Here is an 18,987-nt window from a genome sequence, read left to right on the forward strand (position 1 = left end):
GGTCAGAACCAACTTTCTTATATTTTCTGCCATTTTTTCCTCTTTTTTTTTCCCTCAGGACTGCTTATAATTTTTTTTAAATATATAACTAACCTAACCATAACTTTTGAGTCTAAAAATCACTTCCAAAATCTTCAACCCCCATTTCTAAACTCACCTGAAGCTAACATGTTTTTATTTAGGTTTGTACCTTTTTAGATTGTTTATTTTATATATTATAATATAATATAGTTCATCAAATATATATTACACAGAGAAATGCTTATTTATTTGTGTGTTTATACATAAAATTTCATGTTTTGTGTTTCTACAAATCTTGTTTTATTATATTCCTTTATCATTTTAATTTATATTGGTCTAGCCACTCTTTCATTTGTTGTAAATTACTTCTTAATATGACTTGATTACAGATTATTTCATGTTCTTCCACTTGTAGACTTTTCTTATTCTTTTTAGAACAGATGTATTAGACTTTTCTATGGTTTTACCTTTTTGGAGTTCAGGGAGGTCTGAAATAAATATAGTAGTTTCCCCTTACCCACCAAGTATAGATTCCAAGACTCCAAGAGGAGTCCCTAAATTGCAGGCAGTGCCCATTCCTATATTTACTATGATTTTTCTGATATATACATACAATGCTAAAAACTAATCTATAAATTAGACTCAGAAAGTGATTAACAGCTAATACTAAAATAGAACAATTATAACCATACATATATAATACATATTTAATACAATTGTCAGCATCACTGTTCTTATGCTTTGGAGCCATTAGTAAGTAAAGTAATAGGTAAACCTAAGCACAGGTCGCATGGTGCTTTAATAGCCAATGGGCTGATCAGGTTGGCTACTAAGTGATTAACAGGCTATACTGTGTGGATACAATGGACAATGAGAGGATTCACATCAGAGTGAGGCCTGTCATGCCAATCAGAATGATGCACAACTTAAAAAGTTACAAATTGTTTACTCCTGGAATTTTCTATTTAAGATTCTTTTTTTTTTTTTTTTTGGATCACTAATGACTACAAGTAATGAAAACTGAGGGAAAAAAAAACAGGGATGAAGCAGAACAACTGTATTATGTAACTTGAGGAATGTTTCTGTTAGGGAGACTTTGAGAAGCAGAATTGCCTTGTCATTGAGTAGGTGCAATTTAAATATTCACATATGCAGTTGCTTTGTTGAACTCTATTCCCATCTGCAGTAGTGAGAATGTTTTAAATTAAAATACAACCAACTTAAAAATATTTACCAAATGAAATGGTTAAAGATAATATCTTCTATTTATAATTACTAATGAGGTTGAAATTTTTCAATAGTTTTATTGATAACTTTATTAGTAATCCTCATATTATTTATTTTCTACTGAGCCACTAGTTATTTTTTATTTGTAGAAGATTTTGGAAAATAATTTTACGTTGCATGATGAATATATTTTTTCTGAGTTCTTCATTTTGTGCTGTTGTCTATTTTACTTTTTTATTGATAGATTTTTTAAGGGTTAATATCTACAGAAAAAATTGAGTGGAAAATTCAGAGAGTTCACAAGCTTCAGAATCTTTTCAGTTGTTTTATGTCTTCATCATATATTTCATTATTACATAATTTTGATATGGCCATATTCACAAGTATTTGATTTTATATCTACTGCTAATTTGTTTGGTTTGCTTGTTTTTATTTAAGAAAATCTTCCTTTTCAAAGTCCTTGATCAAATGTCTTATATTTTCTGCCATTTTTTTCCTCTTGTGATATTTTGTTTCCTTTCCTCTGGTCAAATTCATCCATCACCCAGCCTCCCTTTTCCCATCTTCCAGAACATACACCCCTGTCCCTTCATCACCAAGGTAAGACCTCCATCACCAAGTATTCTCCCTTAAGTTTTAATATTATTCTTAGCATGGTTGAGACAGTATTGTGCTTGTTTCAGTATATTACTTCTCTTAATAGTTCTTGGAAATAAGATCTATAAATCTTGACATCCCCAAAGGGTCCCAGTCAATGTCTCAAGAGAATGGGCTTCCCATTAGAGTCCATAAAGAGGAAGAATGTGTGTTCAGTTTGGACAACTGAATGCTCAGTGGGGATACACAGTGATTGTTTTCAAATACTTGAGCACCTGTCCTGTAGTAAAGGAATTGAGCTGGTCTTTTAGGGTCCATGGATGGTTTCTAAGGACAACTATATTTTTTTCTTAACATAAAGAAGAAATTTTCAGCAAACAGAATTCTCTGAAAATTGAGTGAACTCACAAAGGAGTGTCTTGATTGTCCCCAGAAATATTCAAACAGAAGCAGTGCATTAATATTTCTTCTAAAGCCTTTCTTTTACACAGTAAGCAAATAGTGACCACCACTATGTGTTTATATTTTGTATTTGCAGCCCCATGTTTCTGCTTTTGAAGTTTTAATTTTAGATACTTAACTATTGATACTGGTGATCCTTCTCTTCTATTCCAATCTCTACTTATAGTCATCTCCAAATAATATTTTATTTGCTTTTAAACATGATTTTGTTTTTATGTACAAAAATACTTAGAATATATCTATTGTCCTGTTCTTACCACCTAGAAATATGATTGTATTTCCATTTTTTAGGAAAGAACTTTGTAGAAGTTATACACTTCTCACAGGATTCAATATTAAATCTATTTAATTTTCCAAATTGTATCCATAATTAATTAACCCACATATTTTGTGGGAGAAATGTACATACATTTAAGTACTTTATATTAAACTGTTTTATTTCGTAAATATTTCCCCAATTTCTTTATGTCAAAATCAATTACAGACATTCTATAAGAAATACATTCATTTAATGTGTTAGAGACAAAATCAAACAAATCAAAAGTTTGGAACCTCATATTTAACCTTCTTCATATTTTTAATTTAGACAAATAATGACAAGAAAATAACATTTGACAATATCAAACATTTCTTTCCAGAACATGAATAAAACATTAGTGAATGTGAAATAAAGCACAAGAAAAGTCATCGTTTCTAGTTAGAAATTTATTTATGAATCGAGAGCCCAGACTTTTTCCAGAATCAGAATGCAGTCATTCAGCAGGGCAGGATTAGAAGAGAATCCTGAACATAGTCCAACACTAACTTTAAAGAGTCTACAACAGTGTTTTGTCATTGTTTTAACAAATAACTTTCGTGCTTCAATCACTTCTGAGGCTTTCTCCCAGGCATTGAGGAAAAAACTCAAGTGCCAGCCAATCCTGTGTTTGATGGCTTCTTTGGAGAAGATTTCTTGAATTCTTCTGTATTTGAGCTCAAGTTGGCCACTGTTATTTGCTCATCTTTATAAGTAGTTAGTAGGGAAAGGAAGTTATGGTCCCACACAAACATTTAAGATAATGCTCTCTCTCAGTTCACAAGCAAGATGAAACTGTTGAGGAAAAGCAAAACCATCTGAAAGAACTTGTGCTCTGAAATCAACCATCAAACCAAGGAAGCCCCACTTAATGAAGAACAGTTTGGTGATAGTCGCACTGGCAGGTATGTGGTAGTTGGAACCAAAGTAAGAAAGCTGGTGATTGATGGTTGTATTTCATGTGAACTCTCTTCAGTAAGTCCATTATGGTATGTCTTAGATAACTTTATCTAGAGAATAAGCTTTTAACACAAAGAGGATTAACAAAGCAACAGAAAAAAAATCTACCTATACTAATGGCTGTGGTTCTATTCCATTTGAAGTTAAAGTGACAAACTTCTTGAGATATATAAAGTGATTCAGCATAATACTAAGGATTCTACATTTCAGAGATCCTACAACTTGTAGAATGTGCCCTATTGGGCGAATTCTAGCTCATTTAAATGCTTTAAGTTGGTCAATAGCAATTCAAAGGTCTGCTGCCACTGCATAAATACCTCAGAGGTGGAAAGGTACTCGGTATACAGTTCAGAGGTCGGAAGTTTCTAGATAAATAGCTCAGTGGTCGGTAACTCATAGACCCATAATTTGGATACTGGCAATTTCTTATTAAAGGACTTAGGCGTTGGTAGCTGCTGGCAATATAACATGATGGTGAGAAGCCCCTGGAGATGAAACCAGGATCTTGGTAGCTTCTATACTTCAAACTACCCAGCTGGCTGTAGCTGTTTAAAGGACGAAAATTCTTAGGTAAATAGTTGAGTTGCCCAAAGCAGTTGGAGCCATTGAGGAGTGTGTGGCAAGCTCTGGAAGGATATCGAACAGGCCTGTAGCAATTAGATACATACCCCTTGGTCCAAGTACATGGGCTGCAGCTGGGGCCAGATTTGATGTTGGTAGTTTCACAGGCACTGACGACTTGGCCTGTGGATGGGGAGTTGCAGGGCACACAGGAGTTTGTGGAGTCACAATCTGTGGTACAGGTCTTGGGCTCACAGCTTGGAGATTCACAGCTTGGCACTTCACAGTAGGATTCTTGGCAGTGGTCCAGGAGCCAGAGATTGCCTTGGTAGCTACTGGGTAAACAGTGTCCAAAGGTAGAGTTTACATCACTGGAACAAATAGCAACAGAAGTCACTGGGATGTAACAATGAGTCCTGTGGGATGTGGCATTGCAAAGCCCAGGATAGCCCAGAAGAGACATGGAGTCGGAGTGCGTGCTCAGTGGTGTTCATGCAAATGTGTTGTGGCTGTGACTGGAGGACTCTTTATATCTTCCCAGGAGATTGCTGAGAGCCTTTTCAGTCTCTTCCTTCTCTCTGTCTGGGACAATAATAATCCAGCAACATCTCATTAGTGTCTTGTTTATCCACAGCTGTTAACGTCTTCATGCTTATACAAAAATAAGTTTATTTTGATCCTGGAAGGTATTCATCATCACCACTTTAACTATCACACATCACTCATCATCTGGAGGCCATAGCTTCAGTCAATAGTGGTCTCAGTGTTAATGCAAACCCTCACCTGTCAATCAGTGGTTAACGAGAGTTCACGTATCCATGGACTTCAGCAACATGATTATTAAAAGGTTAACAAGGATTCAATAAAGCAAGAGGCCTGTATTTTTTCAGTCTTTTTATTAGTGTAAAAATACGGTAGGGTTTTGATCCCTACACTCTGAAATGAACTGGATGGTTTGCCTGTCTAAACACTGTTCCTCCCAAGGAAGGGTAAGACAATGATGTATGAAGAAAAATGATCAATTTCCCCTGCTGCACTCTCACCTGTATCAGGATGCAAACTGGTGACAACTTCTCATCTGATGTGTTTGGAGAATTCCATGTGTAAGATTCACAGCAATCCCAGAGAGACCCAGTGACTTATACCAGGCTGAAAATGAACTTGTCCCCTTGGGTCAGTGGTTGCTAAGCAACCAAGCCATCTATGAAATTCCTTTCTTAAAGAATTTCTACACTGTGAGTATCAAAGAAATCCAGTTTCTCAGTATTGTACCTTCTTAATTGACAATTATATATCTGCCCTCTCTTGTCTCTGCTCTAAAGCTCAAATGCTGTCAGATATAGAACATTCTTCCCCAAGTAAGCTTTACTTTTTCTTGATTTGCTTTCTTTTGCACATATATATTACATTTTCCTTGGGTTGCACTTATTTTTAGTTGTTACTAACAAAAGGGAATAACCAGTTTTAAAATTTTTCTTTGAGTAATCTATATTGTTCCTATAGGCTCTGCACATTTTAAAAAGCACTTCTCACTCTGTAGGGTGAAGGCTAAAGTAAAAAAAAAAATATGATTTTAATTTAAATTGAAGAACTGACATTTTGTTCTTGAAACATAAACTATAATCCATAGCTCAGCCTCCACTGAATTGGAAAGAACGATACATTTATTAACAGTGATGAGTTCACACAGAGGATAGTGCTGGTTTCTTTGGGTAGGATAAGCTATGGGATAGTTTTTAAAAGACATTGTTCTCATAGGAGACAATTAGATATCCCTTGTTTATTCTCTGCTTTGCAGCTAGATTTTTAAAATGTACACCAATTTGATCCTAAAGGTATTCTCTAAGCCTTTTTTATCTGAGATTTTTTTTTGTATTTCTCTAAGTATTTATTCTAAAAAGTGGCAATAAAAAAACTTCTATATTAATTAAACAATAAGATAACAAATAACCCAATTAACAAATGGGCCAAGGACCTGAACAGACACTTCTCAGAGGAGGACATAAATCAATCAACAAGTACATGAAAAAATGCTCACCATCTCTAGCAATCAGAGAAGTGCAAATCAAAACCACCCTAAGATACCATCTCACTCCAGTAAGATTGGCAGCCATTATGAAGTCAAACAACAATAAGTGTTGGCGGGGATGTGGGGAAAAGGGTACACTTGTACACTGCTGGTGGGGCTTCAAAATGGTGAGGCCAATTTGGAAAGCAGTATGGAGATTCCTGGGAAAGCTGGGAATGGATCCACCATTTGACCCAGCTATCGCACTTCTGGGACTATTCCCTGAGGACCTTAAAAAGGCGCTCTATAGGGATACGGCTGCATCAATGATTATAGCGGCACAATTCACAATAGCTAGACTGTGGAACCAATCTAGATGCCCCTCAATAGATGAATGGATAAAAAAAAGGTGGCATCTATACACAATGGAGTATTATGCAGCACTAAGAAATGACAAAATCATAGAATTTGCAGGGAAATGGATGGCATTAGAGCAGATTATGCTAAGCGAAGCTAGCCAAGCCCTAAAAAACAAATGCCAAATGTCTGCTTTGATATAAGGAGAACAACTAAGAACAGAACAGGAAGGAAGAGCATGAGGAAAAGACTACAGTAAACAAAGACGAATGGGGGGAGAGAAACGGAGAGAGAAGGGAAAGCACATGGAAATAGTAGGAGACCTTCAATGATACATAAAATTATAAGAGGTTATAAGGGGCAAGGGGGAGGGAAAAAAAGGGAGAGAATTTAACAACAGCAGGGGAGGTAGAGAGGGAAGATGGGAGGGGAGGGGAAGGGAGGGGGGATAGTAGGGGATAGGAAAGGTAGCAGAATACAACAGTCACTAATATGGCATTATGTAAAAATGTGAATATGTAACAGATGTGATTCTGCAATCTGTATTTGGGGTGAAAATGGGAGTTCAAAACACAATTTGAGTCAAATGTATGAAAGATGATATATCATGAGCTATGTAATGCTTTAAATAATCAATAATAAAAAAAAGTAAATAAAAAAAGTATATTTTGTTAGATTCTGGAATTTCTCTCTGGTAAAAAAGGTAGAGATAAGAAATCCCCATTTTTATTAAACTGGCTATAGAGATCCCTCAATTTTGTGCAGCAAATTTCATTCCTGGGGTAGGCAGAATAGCAAAGAAGATGCATAAGGCACTTGATAACCAACTTTCTAGTGAGTTACTGAACCGCATTGGCATATAGAAAAGTCCAGATGTTGATAGAACTTTAGTTCTACATCTGTCTATCATAACCCTGTTATTTCTAGTCTTTTATTTTTTGGCTTCATTGTAGCAGGTTCAAGGAGGACAAGAACAGGATGGGTAAGTCTTCTAAATGCAAACCGAACTTAGTGCACTTTCATCTGAAAATTAAAGAGAAAATATTTTAAATTAATATTACACAGTGTAACTATAGCAAAATAAAGTTGTATAACATATGCAATAGCCAACATTCAAAGAATGATATTTTGCAACATGTGAAAGTTTATTTTTACCTGCTAACATTCTTAGCAATGATACACTGAGATTTGCAAAGTTAAAGTTCACTCAAATTCTCTCATTTACTTTTATGTTTTCTTCGTTCTCAGAATATCACACTTCCATGTAATCACCTCCCATCTCCATTTGGGTCCACCATTTTCGGTACTCGATGCATTTATAAAGTTATCTTCGAATTTACTTTCCATCTTTGGAAGAGACAGAGCAGACAGCATAAGTAGCAGAGCAAATATCAGGGTTATAATGAGGGCATGCTTTAGCTGAAAGTAAGGATTAGTATCATTCATGTGGCATTGTCCTCTGGAAGATTTGGACAATCATATGCATTATTCTATTTTCATTTAATTACTACAAGTATCATCCTTTCCATGAATTATCTAGTTTTTAGCATTTGCCATACATGGAAGGCTGATTAATGCCACCTGTGAGCCAAACCAAAATGCCCACTTTATTCCACTGAGAATCTCTCACCTGATATAGCAAAAGGAACTTTGCAGATGTGACAAAATTAAGGATTCCAAGATTGTTTGTCCAGATGTGACTGGTGTGATCATAGGGGTCCTTTTAAGCAAGAGGCAGGAGAAGAGAGAGAGAGAGAGAGAGAGAGAGAGAGAGAGAGAGAGAGAGAGAGAGAGAGAGAGAGAGAAAGGCAACAAAAGCAGAGGTGGAGTGGAACAACCACAAGATAAGGAGTCCTAATGACCTTGAGTTGCTTGGGGAGACCAAGATGGATTTCCCCTAGAGACTCCAGAGAGAATCAGCACTGTTGACACCTTGACTTTAGGTCAGTGAAACTTATCTTGTACTTTTGGCTTCTAGAAATGGAATAAATTTCTATTGTTTTTCACTACCAAGTTTTCAGAATAAATGAAAACACTCTTGTAGGAAAATATCAGTAAATGTCTTCATGTAGCTTAAGGTATTTTTGCTTTAAATGCAGGGCAAATTTAAGATGCAAACAATCAGCTTTCTAGCCATTGGATAATTCAAAGAAATGTACATATCTTCTGAGGAATAAAAAACAAACTTCCTTTAATGAACCAGTGAGTGCTTTTCAACTCATTAAAAAGGAGTTATGGAACTCTTTGCCAATTTTACCCAAAGGTTAAAAATCCTTTAGGGTAAACATAGAAGATCAAAGAAAGCTAAATTTTCCAGTAAGTGATCCTTAAAGAAAATAACAGTAGACACCTTCTGGTCTTCTAAGGCATGAGGAATTTTATCTTCCTTTATATATATATATATATATATATATATATATATATATATATATATATATATTCTAATTCCATTGCCAAGGTGCTGTTAAATAATGCAAGAATGATCTCACTATTTAAAAAGCAAAATGCATGCAAACCATGTCATGTATAACTAAAAAGAACAACAAAAAAGAATAATGTATGCAAATCCATATTTGCATAGCAACTGAATTGTAAATATTAAGTCAAATGGCTTCTAAATTTAGCAGGGGTGACGAAAAAATGGTGGACACCATAGCATTTATGTTGCTATTTTAATTAATCATTAGTGGTTTAAAAAACTGAATGGCAGATGAACAAAAGCAGAATTTTGGGGAGAAGAAATTATTGATAACAAGGCATTTTAAAAATGATAACACAAATGGGTGGAGAGACAGGAATTTGAGTGTGATTCATGCTTAACTTTTCATGGAAACTTAGTATACATGTAACAAGAGATAGCTTTAGTCAGAGTTAAATATTTTGAGAAGGAACTATCAGGGCTGAACCTGGAGTTATAGATCTCTTTCTTGTTAAATAATACCCAAGTGTATTTATTCATTTGTAACCATGGAAAATTCTTCTTAGTACTTCAGTACCTTTGTATATAAAACCAGGGCAAGTAGTATGTACTTTTTGAGAAACTGCAGATAGAATGATATAATAAATGTTTAAATATTTTTCATAGTAAATGCAGATTAAATACTATTTACCTTTCTAATTTTCAGTAGTATTAATTTAAAGATTTTCAGTCACCAATTGAACTAATGAAAAAAAATTTTCCTTAATTTACTTTGATGTTGCAACACATAGTCTTACAATTGTCATTGTCTCCTGTTCAAGCTAATGCCAAAAATGAATATTTTTATCCTGTTTAGTTAAGGAAAATAACTTGCTTGACAACAGATTACTAAGTGCTTCTCTTAAGTAAGCCATGCTCTTCTATGGCATATGTTATTATCTGGCTTCTGAAGGTTATACATGCACTTGTTTAGAATAAGAGACCAATATTCAGAATTCTTGGTTTCTAATCCTATCTCTGGAGCTAAATGAACTGCCATATTTTTCTGAAATTCAATTTTCACATCTTCAATTTGGAGCTCATAATAGTGTTTTATCCAAAGGTGACCATGAGGATTGGATGAGTTAGTAAATCACAGGATAAAAAAATATAATACATGAGTAGTTAATGATTTGAAGGTGTACTTTACCATTATAATCAGCCTATAATAATCTTTGCTAGTGTTGTGATTATTAAATGTCATTATTTTTCATACTAATTGTCACATTTTACCAAAAGTTCACTGCATTTTATAAGAATGGAGAGAGAGAGAGAGAGAGAGAGAGAGAGAGAGAGAGAGAGAGAGAGATCGCATACTTAGGGGAGTTATGGAGATAGGAAAAAAGAAAGAAGCAGGTTTGGTTTTAGGCTAAGTGCCTTGGTGTGATCTGTATAAGTCTGACATGAAGGTTAGTCAGCCTATAGGAAAAGGGTGTTCTGGGGCTGTAGCAGAGAGGAAATTGTTTTATTTGAAGTTTAGAATTGATGATCATGGTCACCAGTTATTGATTTGATAAGTTCCAAGTGGCTTCCAGAAAAATCATAAACCTAAACAAATAAAACTAGAGATAACATGGAGGATAAAAAAAAGTCTTTAGAATCCAACTTGTGTGAGGCTTTAGGCAAGTAGTTCACCCTGTTTAAGTTTTCTTATGTGTACAACCTAGGAGAATAATGTCTTTTCATGGGTGTTGTTGGAGACTGTTTTTATTTATCATTCAGTGATATGTCCATCACATTGAAAGTGATCAATACAGTGATTATAGTTATTGGGATATTGCTTGTAAGAAAAAAATTTTAATTGAATACATGGAAGAACTGTATTAATTTGTTACTTACATACAAGAGAGAATTTACGTTCCAAGTAATAATGATGTTCTCTGTGCAAGGATTAATGAAGGGTAGGAGGGAGGTCATTTTAAGTTTATTTCAAGAAAAAAAAATCATGTTGTATTTTCTTTTGTCAAGAAATAAATATATGTAACTTTTATGGCAGCTTGGGCATAGTAACTTGGTCTGTTCAATGCTGCTTTAGAAAACTGTGTAGAAGTGTGAATGATTTCTTTCTATGCTATTTTTCCATTCATTTCTGCTGATAATATCCCAATAGTAAAGACTCTATGTCTGAATCACAGAATGAGAGTGATTTTGGAGCTGAAACATGAATATGTAGTATGATTGGTAAGTAGATTATTGAAATTCTGAACATATGGATTTTTGAAGTTGTTTGTTCTTGTGGCAAAACATAATCTATTCTGAATGAAGAATGTTCATAATTCCATTTTTAATTGTTAGAAAATATAGGTGCACATTTACACCCAAGTGGGATGACATGTTCAATCAGTTTCTTGATATTATCTGTCTTACTTGGTTTTTTTCAAACACTGCTTTTGCCTTAAATATATTTTTAAATAAAACCAAAAGGCCTTAACTTTTTTGAAAATAATGGAGACCCAAAGATTTGGTTTAATTGTTTCTATATCCTTTAAAGCAAATTTATTTAGAGTTAACCATGTAAACTTTTCTTGCTATTAAAGAATACATGAATAACATACAACACAAGAAGGCTTGATAACACGAATATTGTAGTGAAGAAAGAAAACTTAAAGTCACTTAGAATTTGATCAAATAAAATGGTGCAATTTCAAAGAGTAACTGAGCTAGGAGCACCTAAGAACAACTCATCAGTCTAAGGATGAAATTCCTTTTCAAAGCTGTCAGGCAAGATGCTGGGATGATAATGCAGCATGATCTAAAGAAATGGAGATTGCCAACCTCTGAAGGAAGAGAAGGCTGGTTGGAAATTGCTGTATTTGAAGAAAACAGGTTGACAATGATTAGGCACTTAGTTCAAGGGTGTGAAGCTATTGGACACATATCTTAGTGGTTGACAGTCACAGAAGAGTTCAAAGGATGGCAGATGCTGGGGAACACGATTCGATGGTCAATAGTCATAGGAGATGAGGGACAGAGATTGACAATCATAAGAGAAATGGATTTTGGGGGGAACTATTATATAAATAGCAGGAACTTCAGAGATAAGAGTTAATGAGCATTGGAGACAGTGAGTACTGGAAAGATAGCAAGACATCTCACAGGTTATAGTCACACAGCTGCATAATTGGTAGCTAGAAGGCTTATCACAAGTATCTGGGCAGTTGACTACAAGCCAAGGTCAACATTGATTGAGCAAAAATAGAGCATCACCACTGTTCACACCAATAGAGAAGAACACAGTGGACCAGGTAACAGGAACATTCAGTAACTCCCAAAAGAGTGGTAGCTGTAATTTCCAAAACCTCAGTTGTTGGTGAGGTACGTAACAGAGGCTGAAGTAAGGCTTTCAGATAAGCAGCAAAGCAAAGCATAGCTTAAGTCTACATGAAACTAGATCAGATCATGCCAATGCATGGATGGCTGTGCACCCAGCATCCTCCTCCGTCGTATATTAGGTCAATGTGCATCAACATCTCATTAGCTCATTGTTGTGCTGCCTGTAAAGATAATGCCCCACTCATTCACAAAATAAGTTCAGTTTGCCCCTTGTATATGTCTGCAATCCTAATTTTGCTCTTGTTTATCTGGCTTGAGAATGTGCAATGAAATCACCTGTGTATTTTATCTGCTTTGCTTCTGCTCCTCCCGCCCTCAATAATGACTGACAAAAAGAGTCCATTTGAATGGATGGTTGCCCTGGTGATACCCCACAAAGAACAACAGTTAAGAAGGCATAGTCCTTGTATTTGAAGCAGAGTCCCAGCGTTGCACTGCTTGAAAAAAAAGTGTTGGCTTACTCAAATAGTTTTCATACATCAACACTTACTGAATTTTGCAGGTGTAAAATATCATACTATTCCTTATATTTTTGTACTCAGCTGAGAATCTAATTGTGTGATTCTGCTCTTTTTATAATTTGTCCTAACAGTTTATTTTACATAAGATTCTTAGAGTACATTTTATAGAGCACCACCCTGAAAACATAATATTTTTTTCCATATTTAGAAGTCAAGTTTGATTTCCAAGACTTGAGAAAATGCATGTGATATTTCTACATGATGTCAATATGACCTACTTGCTTCTACTAGTAATAATGTCATGACTTCTTTTTGGTGGTATCCAATTTAAGGTGACAAACATGATACCAATAGCAATGAGCTTGTAAGCTAACATTGCAAAATTAACATATATCTTCACCTGAGAATTTGCTATGATACTCATTTTCTTTAAAATTAAACAGGGTAAGCAAAATTTTAATAGCACATTAAGAAAAATGTCTAAAGAGTGCTTACTAGACTTAGAAAAATCTCTGGCCTTATTTTGGATTCTTCTCCATGAATTCAAATTAATGTTTGCAGACTTCTACTTCCTGTTGGCTTTTGCGTTCTAGATACAGAAATACCTCTTCTCAAGATTACTCGCAATTGATTAACGATGATACAGTTTAGAATGAGTGGAGGAGAGTGAAAATCCCAGGCAGCCACTTATCATGCACTTTTAGTGAACACTTTCCTATTGCAAAATAATTCCATATGATTCCTCAGGAGACAAGGTTTATTCCCTGGTTGGTAATCAGGTCATGTTAGATGCAGAAAATTTATCGGTGAATCAAACTTATCCCAGTTTTTTTTTTTTCAGTTTGCAAGCTAGTGGTGAACCTGGCATAACTGTCAAGAATGGATCTCCCCTCTGAATATGAGAAAACAGAACTCCGGTGCCTGTGCCACAGAAAACTATCCATTTCACTGGAGACATCTCTCCATGAGTTTCTAATTTTCCTGCACTCTCACCACATGGTTCTGCCAGTACTAATGCTAGTTCAACTGGCAGATGCTAAGGTCCTTGTTCACTCCATGTGAAAACTCAGGAGAATTCAGACTTTGGGGTATGACAGACCTTCTCCTGCCACTATAAACTTTCAAATATGATGACCCATGAGAAAACCTATGATGGCGTACTTTTATCTGGTCTGTGGGCTAAAGGAATCTTCAGAGAGTGAGGAGGACTTCTAGTGGTTGTTAGACACTTAATACTCTTTTCTGGGAGAAGTTTAAGAATGGGGATATGGGATTGAAAATTTCTCCCTTTTGCAGCTAAAGAAAGTTGTAGAGCATGTTGGAGCATAGAAATAATAATGGTAATACCCACTGGCTTGTAAAGGCATAATATGTGAGCAAAGGAAAGCCAGGAATTTCCTTATGAAACATTCCAGGTAAAAACTTCCTCTCAATGGTTAGAGTTTGATCAGTGAAGGGAGGGGGTTTCTCAGGAGGAGTGGGCATGGGAGAGTGCACTATGCCTCATCCAGAGGCACAAGTCATTTGGGCTTATGCTAAATGCCACTAGCTAAACTGGTTGCCATAGGATACCCCAGAAGAGTGGTTGGAAGAGGGGTTAGGAGAAGAAACTTTTGAGGTTCATCAGAGAGTTGTCCTGGCCACAACCTAGCAGTTGTTCCTACTCTTTGTCCATCTCCACACATCCAAAGTCAGATGGGGAGTATAGACACTGTGTACTCACATCAAATGTGCTTGGAAGCTGGATAGGATAGTGAAAAATAGCTTTGGCAGAACCCAACATCCTGACCCATAGGACAAGTGATTGGGGACCCCAGGTCCCTCAAATCCTGTCACCCGAGTCTTTCAGAATAACAGCTTGCACTAACTGCATTTCATTAGCCCACAGGTGCCCATTATTGTCCCATGGAAAGAAAGAAATAGCGAAACACATCTCAGAAAAAATTTGGGGTGCTTGTGAAGGAGCTAACCTCAGTGACGATCTTGCTGGGGCCTCCAAATCTGACATCAGAGATGAGAATCAGGGCTGAGTCCTGTTTTCTCATGTGAAGATCGAACACCTGGGAAATGCTGACGCAAGTGTAGAAAGGAAGTTTTATTGAAAGAATAAAACAGAGATAGACTTCTCCAAAGAGAAGGGGCACCAGAGCTGGGTGTCTGAGGACTGGGGGTGTCCTTCCCTTTTATAGATTTTAGATTGCCTTTGTTCTCATGTCCCCTTCTCTCCTTATCTCCTATGTGACTAGTGACCAAAAAGTGGGCTAAAAGATAGAGTGATCCACGGGTAGAATGAAGCCACTCAGGGGTACAGGCAGAAAGGGGCATCCCAGGAGACATTAATGAATAACTTTTACAACTCCCTGCAGGGAGGAACAATCTCCTGGAGGCAGGTAACCATTGCAACAGGTGGAGGAGAGTGAATGGCTCTGGAGGTATTAACACTTTATTTCCTTTCCTTTTAAATCAGCTCCCATCTTCTTGCTCTAATCTGGTCATTCATTACATATACTAACTGTCCTTTTGCCAACCGAGTCCTGCCAGCCTCATCGGTTGGTGAGGGGAGCAGGGGAAATTGGCAGAAGAAGAAACAAAGAATTGAGTGGGCATTCAAATTCTTCCACACCACCTTCAATGTTAATGGGCTTCAGAGGTCTAGTCAAGTTGGCAAAGACAGTAGCCACATGTTATCAAACTGTTAGCAGCACGAGGCTTTTCAGCAACATTTTGGCAAAGTTTAATACACTTTTTACAGAAAAACCATTACAACGGGCTCCCCCAAAAGAATATTTAATCACTTCAAGCTAACAACCAATTAAATTTAAAATTTAGTATTAAATCTATTTAAACAACTAGGAAAAGGAAGAAAATGATACACATATGCCTCTATAATGTGAGTGATTTCTCTAAGATGCATCATCTACAAGTCTAATGGCTTTTGAAAGGAATTACCATTTCTCATAGTGATATTTCCATTTCCTGCACTGAGATAATATGTTAATGCGGTCCTGTTGTGTTTTTAAGAACCTAAAGGCTGGGACTGAAAAATTCCACAAATAATTTACTCTTTTTTTTTTTTTAAGAACTTTTGAAAACTGTTAAAGAAACAAAAAAGTTAAAATCAGGGCAGGAACCTAAATTCTGAGACCAAATGTCAAAGTCAGATTTAGTGGTTCTCAGTGACAAAGGGGAAATTACAAGGGATGGAAGGGTAGAGGGTCAGCAATGTTTCCTCTCAGTGGGTTTTATGAGTCAGTGATTTTTTTGTCTTCCATATCCTGCAGCTCTTCTCTATTCTGCTTTTCAAGGTCATCCTACCTGTATGACCTCCAGAGTATGAGACCATCATGTAACAATTATATGACCAAGGTAAGAGTCCTGGTAGCTTTCCTGACTCAGCCCACTCAGTTCTGCAACTGCATCATCAAAAACTGTCTGTACCAACCTGTTTGCATGGTCAGAGAAATTAAGAATTTCATGGTAGAATACAGAAAATCTGAGAGCAACACCTAAATGAAGGAGTTACGTTGGTGGAAGTTCTGTCATTGCAAAAATCACTAGGAGCTTTGTAAATCACTGGGCTGTTTTTCCTATGCTATCTGTAATAGTCCCATTGGACTGGCCAGTATTAGCTTCTGGAATGAGGTCTTGCCTTCTATATCCAGTATGTCACCACATGTTGCCTTTAACTCAATCTCATCCATTTGCTATTATTCCTGAAACGTTGTTTCTTCTTCTTAACCTTCCTCTTTCTCTTTTTCTTAGTTACAGTCACATTTTTATATGCAAGGTTTTTATATAGAAGGTTTCTGCATTGATTTTAGAATGCTATCAATCAGCCTGATTGATTAGCCTCTCCAATATTCCAGATTCTCTTGATTATACGTAACAGCAGTATCTCTAGTCAGGCTTGTGTGACAGATGGAAGCAGAACATGTCTGCTATTTTGATATATTTTTATTTATTAATTTTTTAAATGTCACCAAAAAATGACATATGGTGCAGATATGATGTAAGGTCCCCCCTGTGAATTTCAACTTTTTGGTTTCAAACTGTTGTAAAATGGATGTTTGACATTTCACATTGGGAATTTTGAAAGTCTGTTTCAATTTCTTCTCAAGGCTTCAGATCGCTTCACATCAGTGTGCATCCTGTTACCAGTAGAAAATAACTGAAGAGATTGGAGTCATTGAGGGTTGAGATAAGTTTGCAAAGTCTATCTGACATTTTCCCATCTTTTCTAAGAACTTTAAGTACTCTAGATAAATAGAATCTTTCAAACTCTTATGTGCTTCCAAAGGAGATTCCTTTTCTCAGCTTGATAACTCCCAACTAGAGGAGGTTGTGTGTGTGTGCCTCACTTGAATTCCTCATGTTTTAGCTTGAGTTCCTTTTCATTTCTTGGTTCTTTGTAAAATTTGAAAACAAGTGATAACCAACTGGTATATAAAATCTCTTCCTCAGCATGCAGGCTTGCTGCACATGGGTTTCAAAAAGAAAACTAAAATATTTCTTTTCAGACCTTAGTGAAAATAGATTTGGTTTCTCTAACTGTTAAAGGAATGCATCTTGTAGGATACCATAGGTACTAAAGTTATCAAATTAAACATGGTCCCATCATTAATCATAACTAATGAACAGGCAAGTTACATACAGGACATATAACTTCAGAAGCCTGGTATCATCAATCAATGTATCACATATTGATGAAAATTCAGGGGATGCTCAAGACACACACCTAGTTGATGTGTGTTCCAATTTATAATTTTAAAAATTCCAATTATGATGTCTTTCCCTCTCAGTAGGCCATCAATTCTCTACGACTAATATATCTTTCTTTAGTTGCCTGATTCACTTATCAGAGATCAAGAAACTACCGAGAAATTATATTCTTTGGTAGAGATAATTGGTGCCAGGAACAATGAAATTAACATAAAATAGTGAAAATCACATCTGAGAGTTCATGATGTTTTCATTCTCACATAGTAGTTGGTTCACATGCTAAATTTTATTTAGAATTTTTTGTAATATTTCCATATTTTCATTCAGTTTTTTTTTTTTTTGCAAACAGATTTCTATGACTCCTGCAGTCTGAATGATAAAGGCCACACTCTTGAATATGCTTCATAAGATCTCCAGGATCTGGCAACAACATGCTTTTCTATCCTGTTCCAGAAATCCCACAGTTCAGTTTTATTTAAATGTTAAGAATTTCCTAAATCCCTGCTTTTCTTAACTCAAAGACTTTCTGCAAGCTACTCTTGGTGGGCCACTAATTTTCCAACACATTAACACATACCAGAGCTAATCAACTTATAAAGAGGAAAGATTTATTTTGGCTCACAGTTTTGGAGGCTTCAGTTCCTGGTAAGTTTATCCCACTGCTTTTGGGTCTGTGGTGAGGCAGAATATCATGGTCATTGCAGGAAACACATGGCAGAGCAAAACCACTCACTCTGTGGCCAGCAAATGATGAGAGGGGTAGAGGAAGGAGCCAGATTATTACATATTCCTTCAAGGGGACACCACCCATGGTCTAAAGACCTTTCATGAGGACCCACCTCTCAAGGAATCCACTACCTTTAAGTTACACCAAGTTGAGGATCAAATTTTTATCACTGCTTTTGAGAGACACTTAAGATCCAAATGAGAGAACCTTCTTTATTGTGCTTCCTGCAAATTACTCTGCTTTTTTCATATCAGGTCATAGAATACTATCTCAGAGATGCCCTGTGCATCTCTTTACTGATATCCATAAATGATATCTTAATCATCCCATTTGATTTTCTTCATGTTAATCTAAGAGATGGAAGTCAATTTCATAGCCTGTAATTGTCCTGGATATGTACAGAAAAGAGAAAGAGACATTTGTTGACTGTCAATTTCTCACTCATCTTAGATATACTCTATTGTGGGTATACATATATTTCCCAACATTGTTATTTGGAACTTCTTTTTCTTTCACATAGACATCAATTAACCTGACCCATAACAACCAATGTTCATTTGCTCACTCAATAATTTGATAGCAATATCCAGTATATCATCACATTTAAAACAACTAAGACATATAGCAGGCAAATAGCACCAACCAGAGCCCACCAGGAAGACAAGTGCTCTACTTCCTACATTGCTCTTTCCTTTTTTCTTTCCTCTGTAGAAATTTATTCACAAACTAATTAATGCATTCACACATGATATCAAACCTCTTTTCTTAAAGCAACTTGATCATATAAAATTTTACCTCACT

The 18,987-nt window shown here is 36.0% G+C and overlaps 1 protein-coding gene across 1 annotated transcript; it reads right to left on the bottom strand.

The window, feature by feature from the left end:
* Positions 1-3,839: 3,839 nt before the first annotated feature.
* Positions 3,840-4,592, bottom strand: KRTAP24-1 (keratin associated protein 24-1; the record flags this gene model as incomplete). Its single annotated transcript, XM_081302232.1, has 1 exon — positions 3,840-4,592. The coding sequence occupies exon 1, from the start codon at positions 4,584-4,586 to the stop codon at positions 3,840-3,842; it is 747 nt and encodes a 248-aa protein (XP_081158358.1). The 5' UTR covers positions 4,587-4,592.
* Between the last annotated feature and the right edge of the window lie 14,395 nt (positions 4,593-18,987).

The sequence above is a fragment of the Spermophilus citellus genome (assembly GCF_964194105.1).
Source record: "Spermophilus citellus genome assembly, chromosome: 7".
NCBI lineage: Eukaryota > Metazoa > Chordata > Mammalia > Rodentia > Sciuridae > Spermophilus > Spermophilus citellus.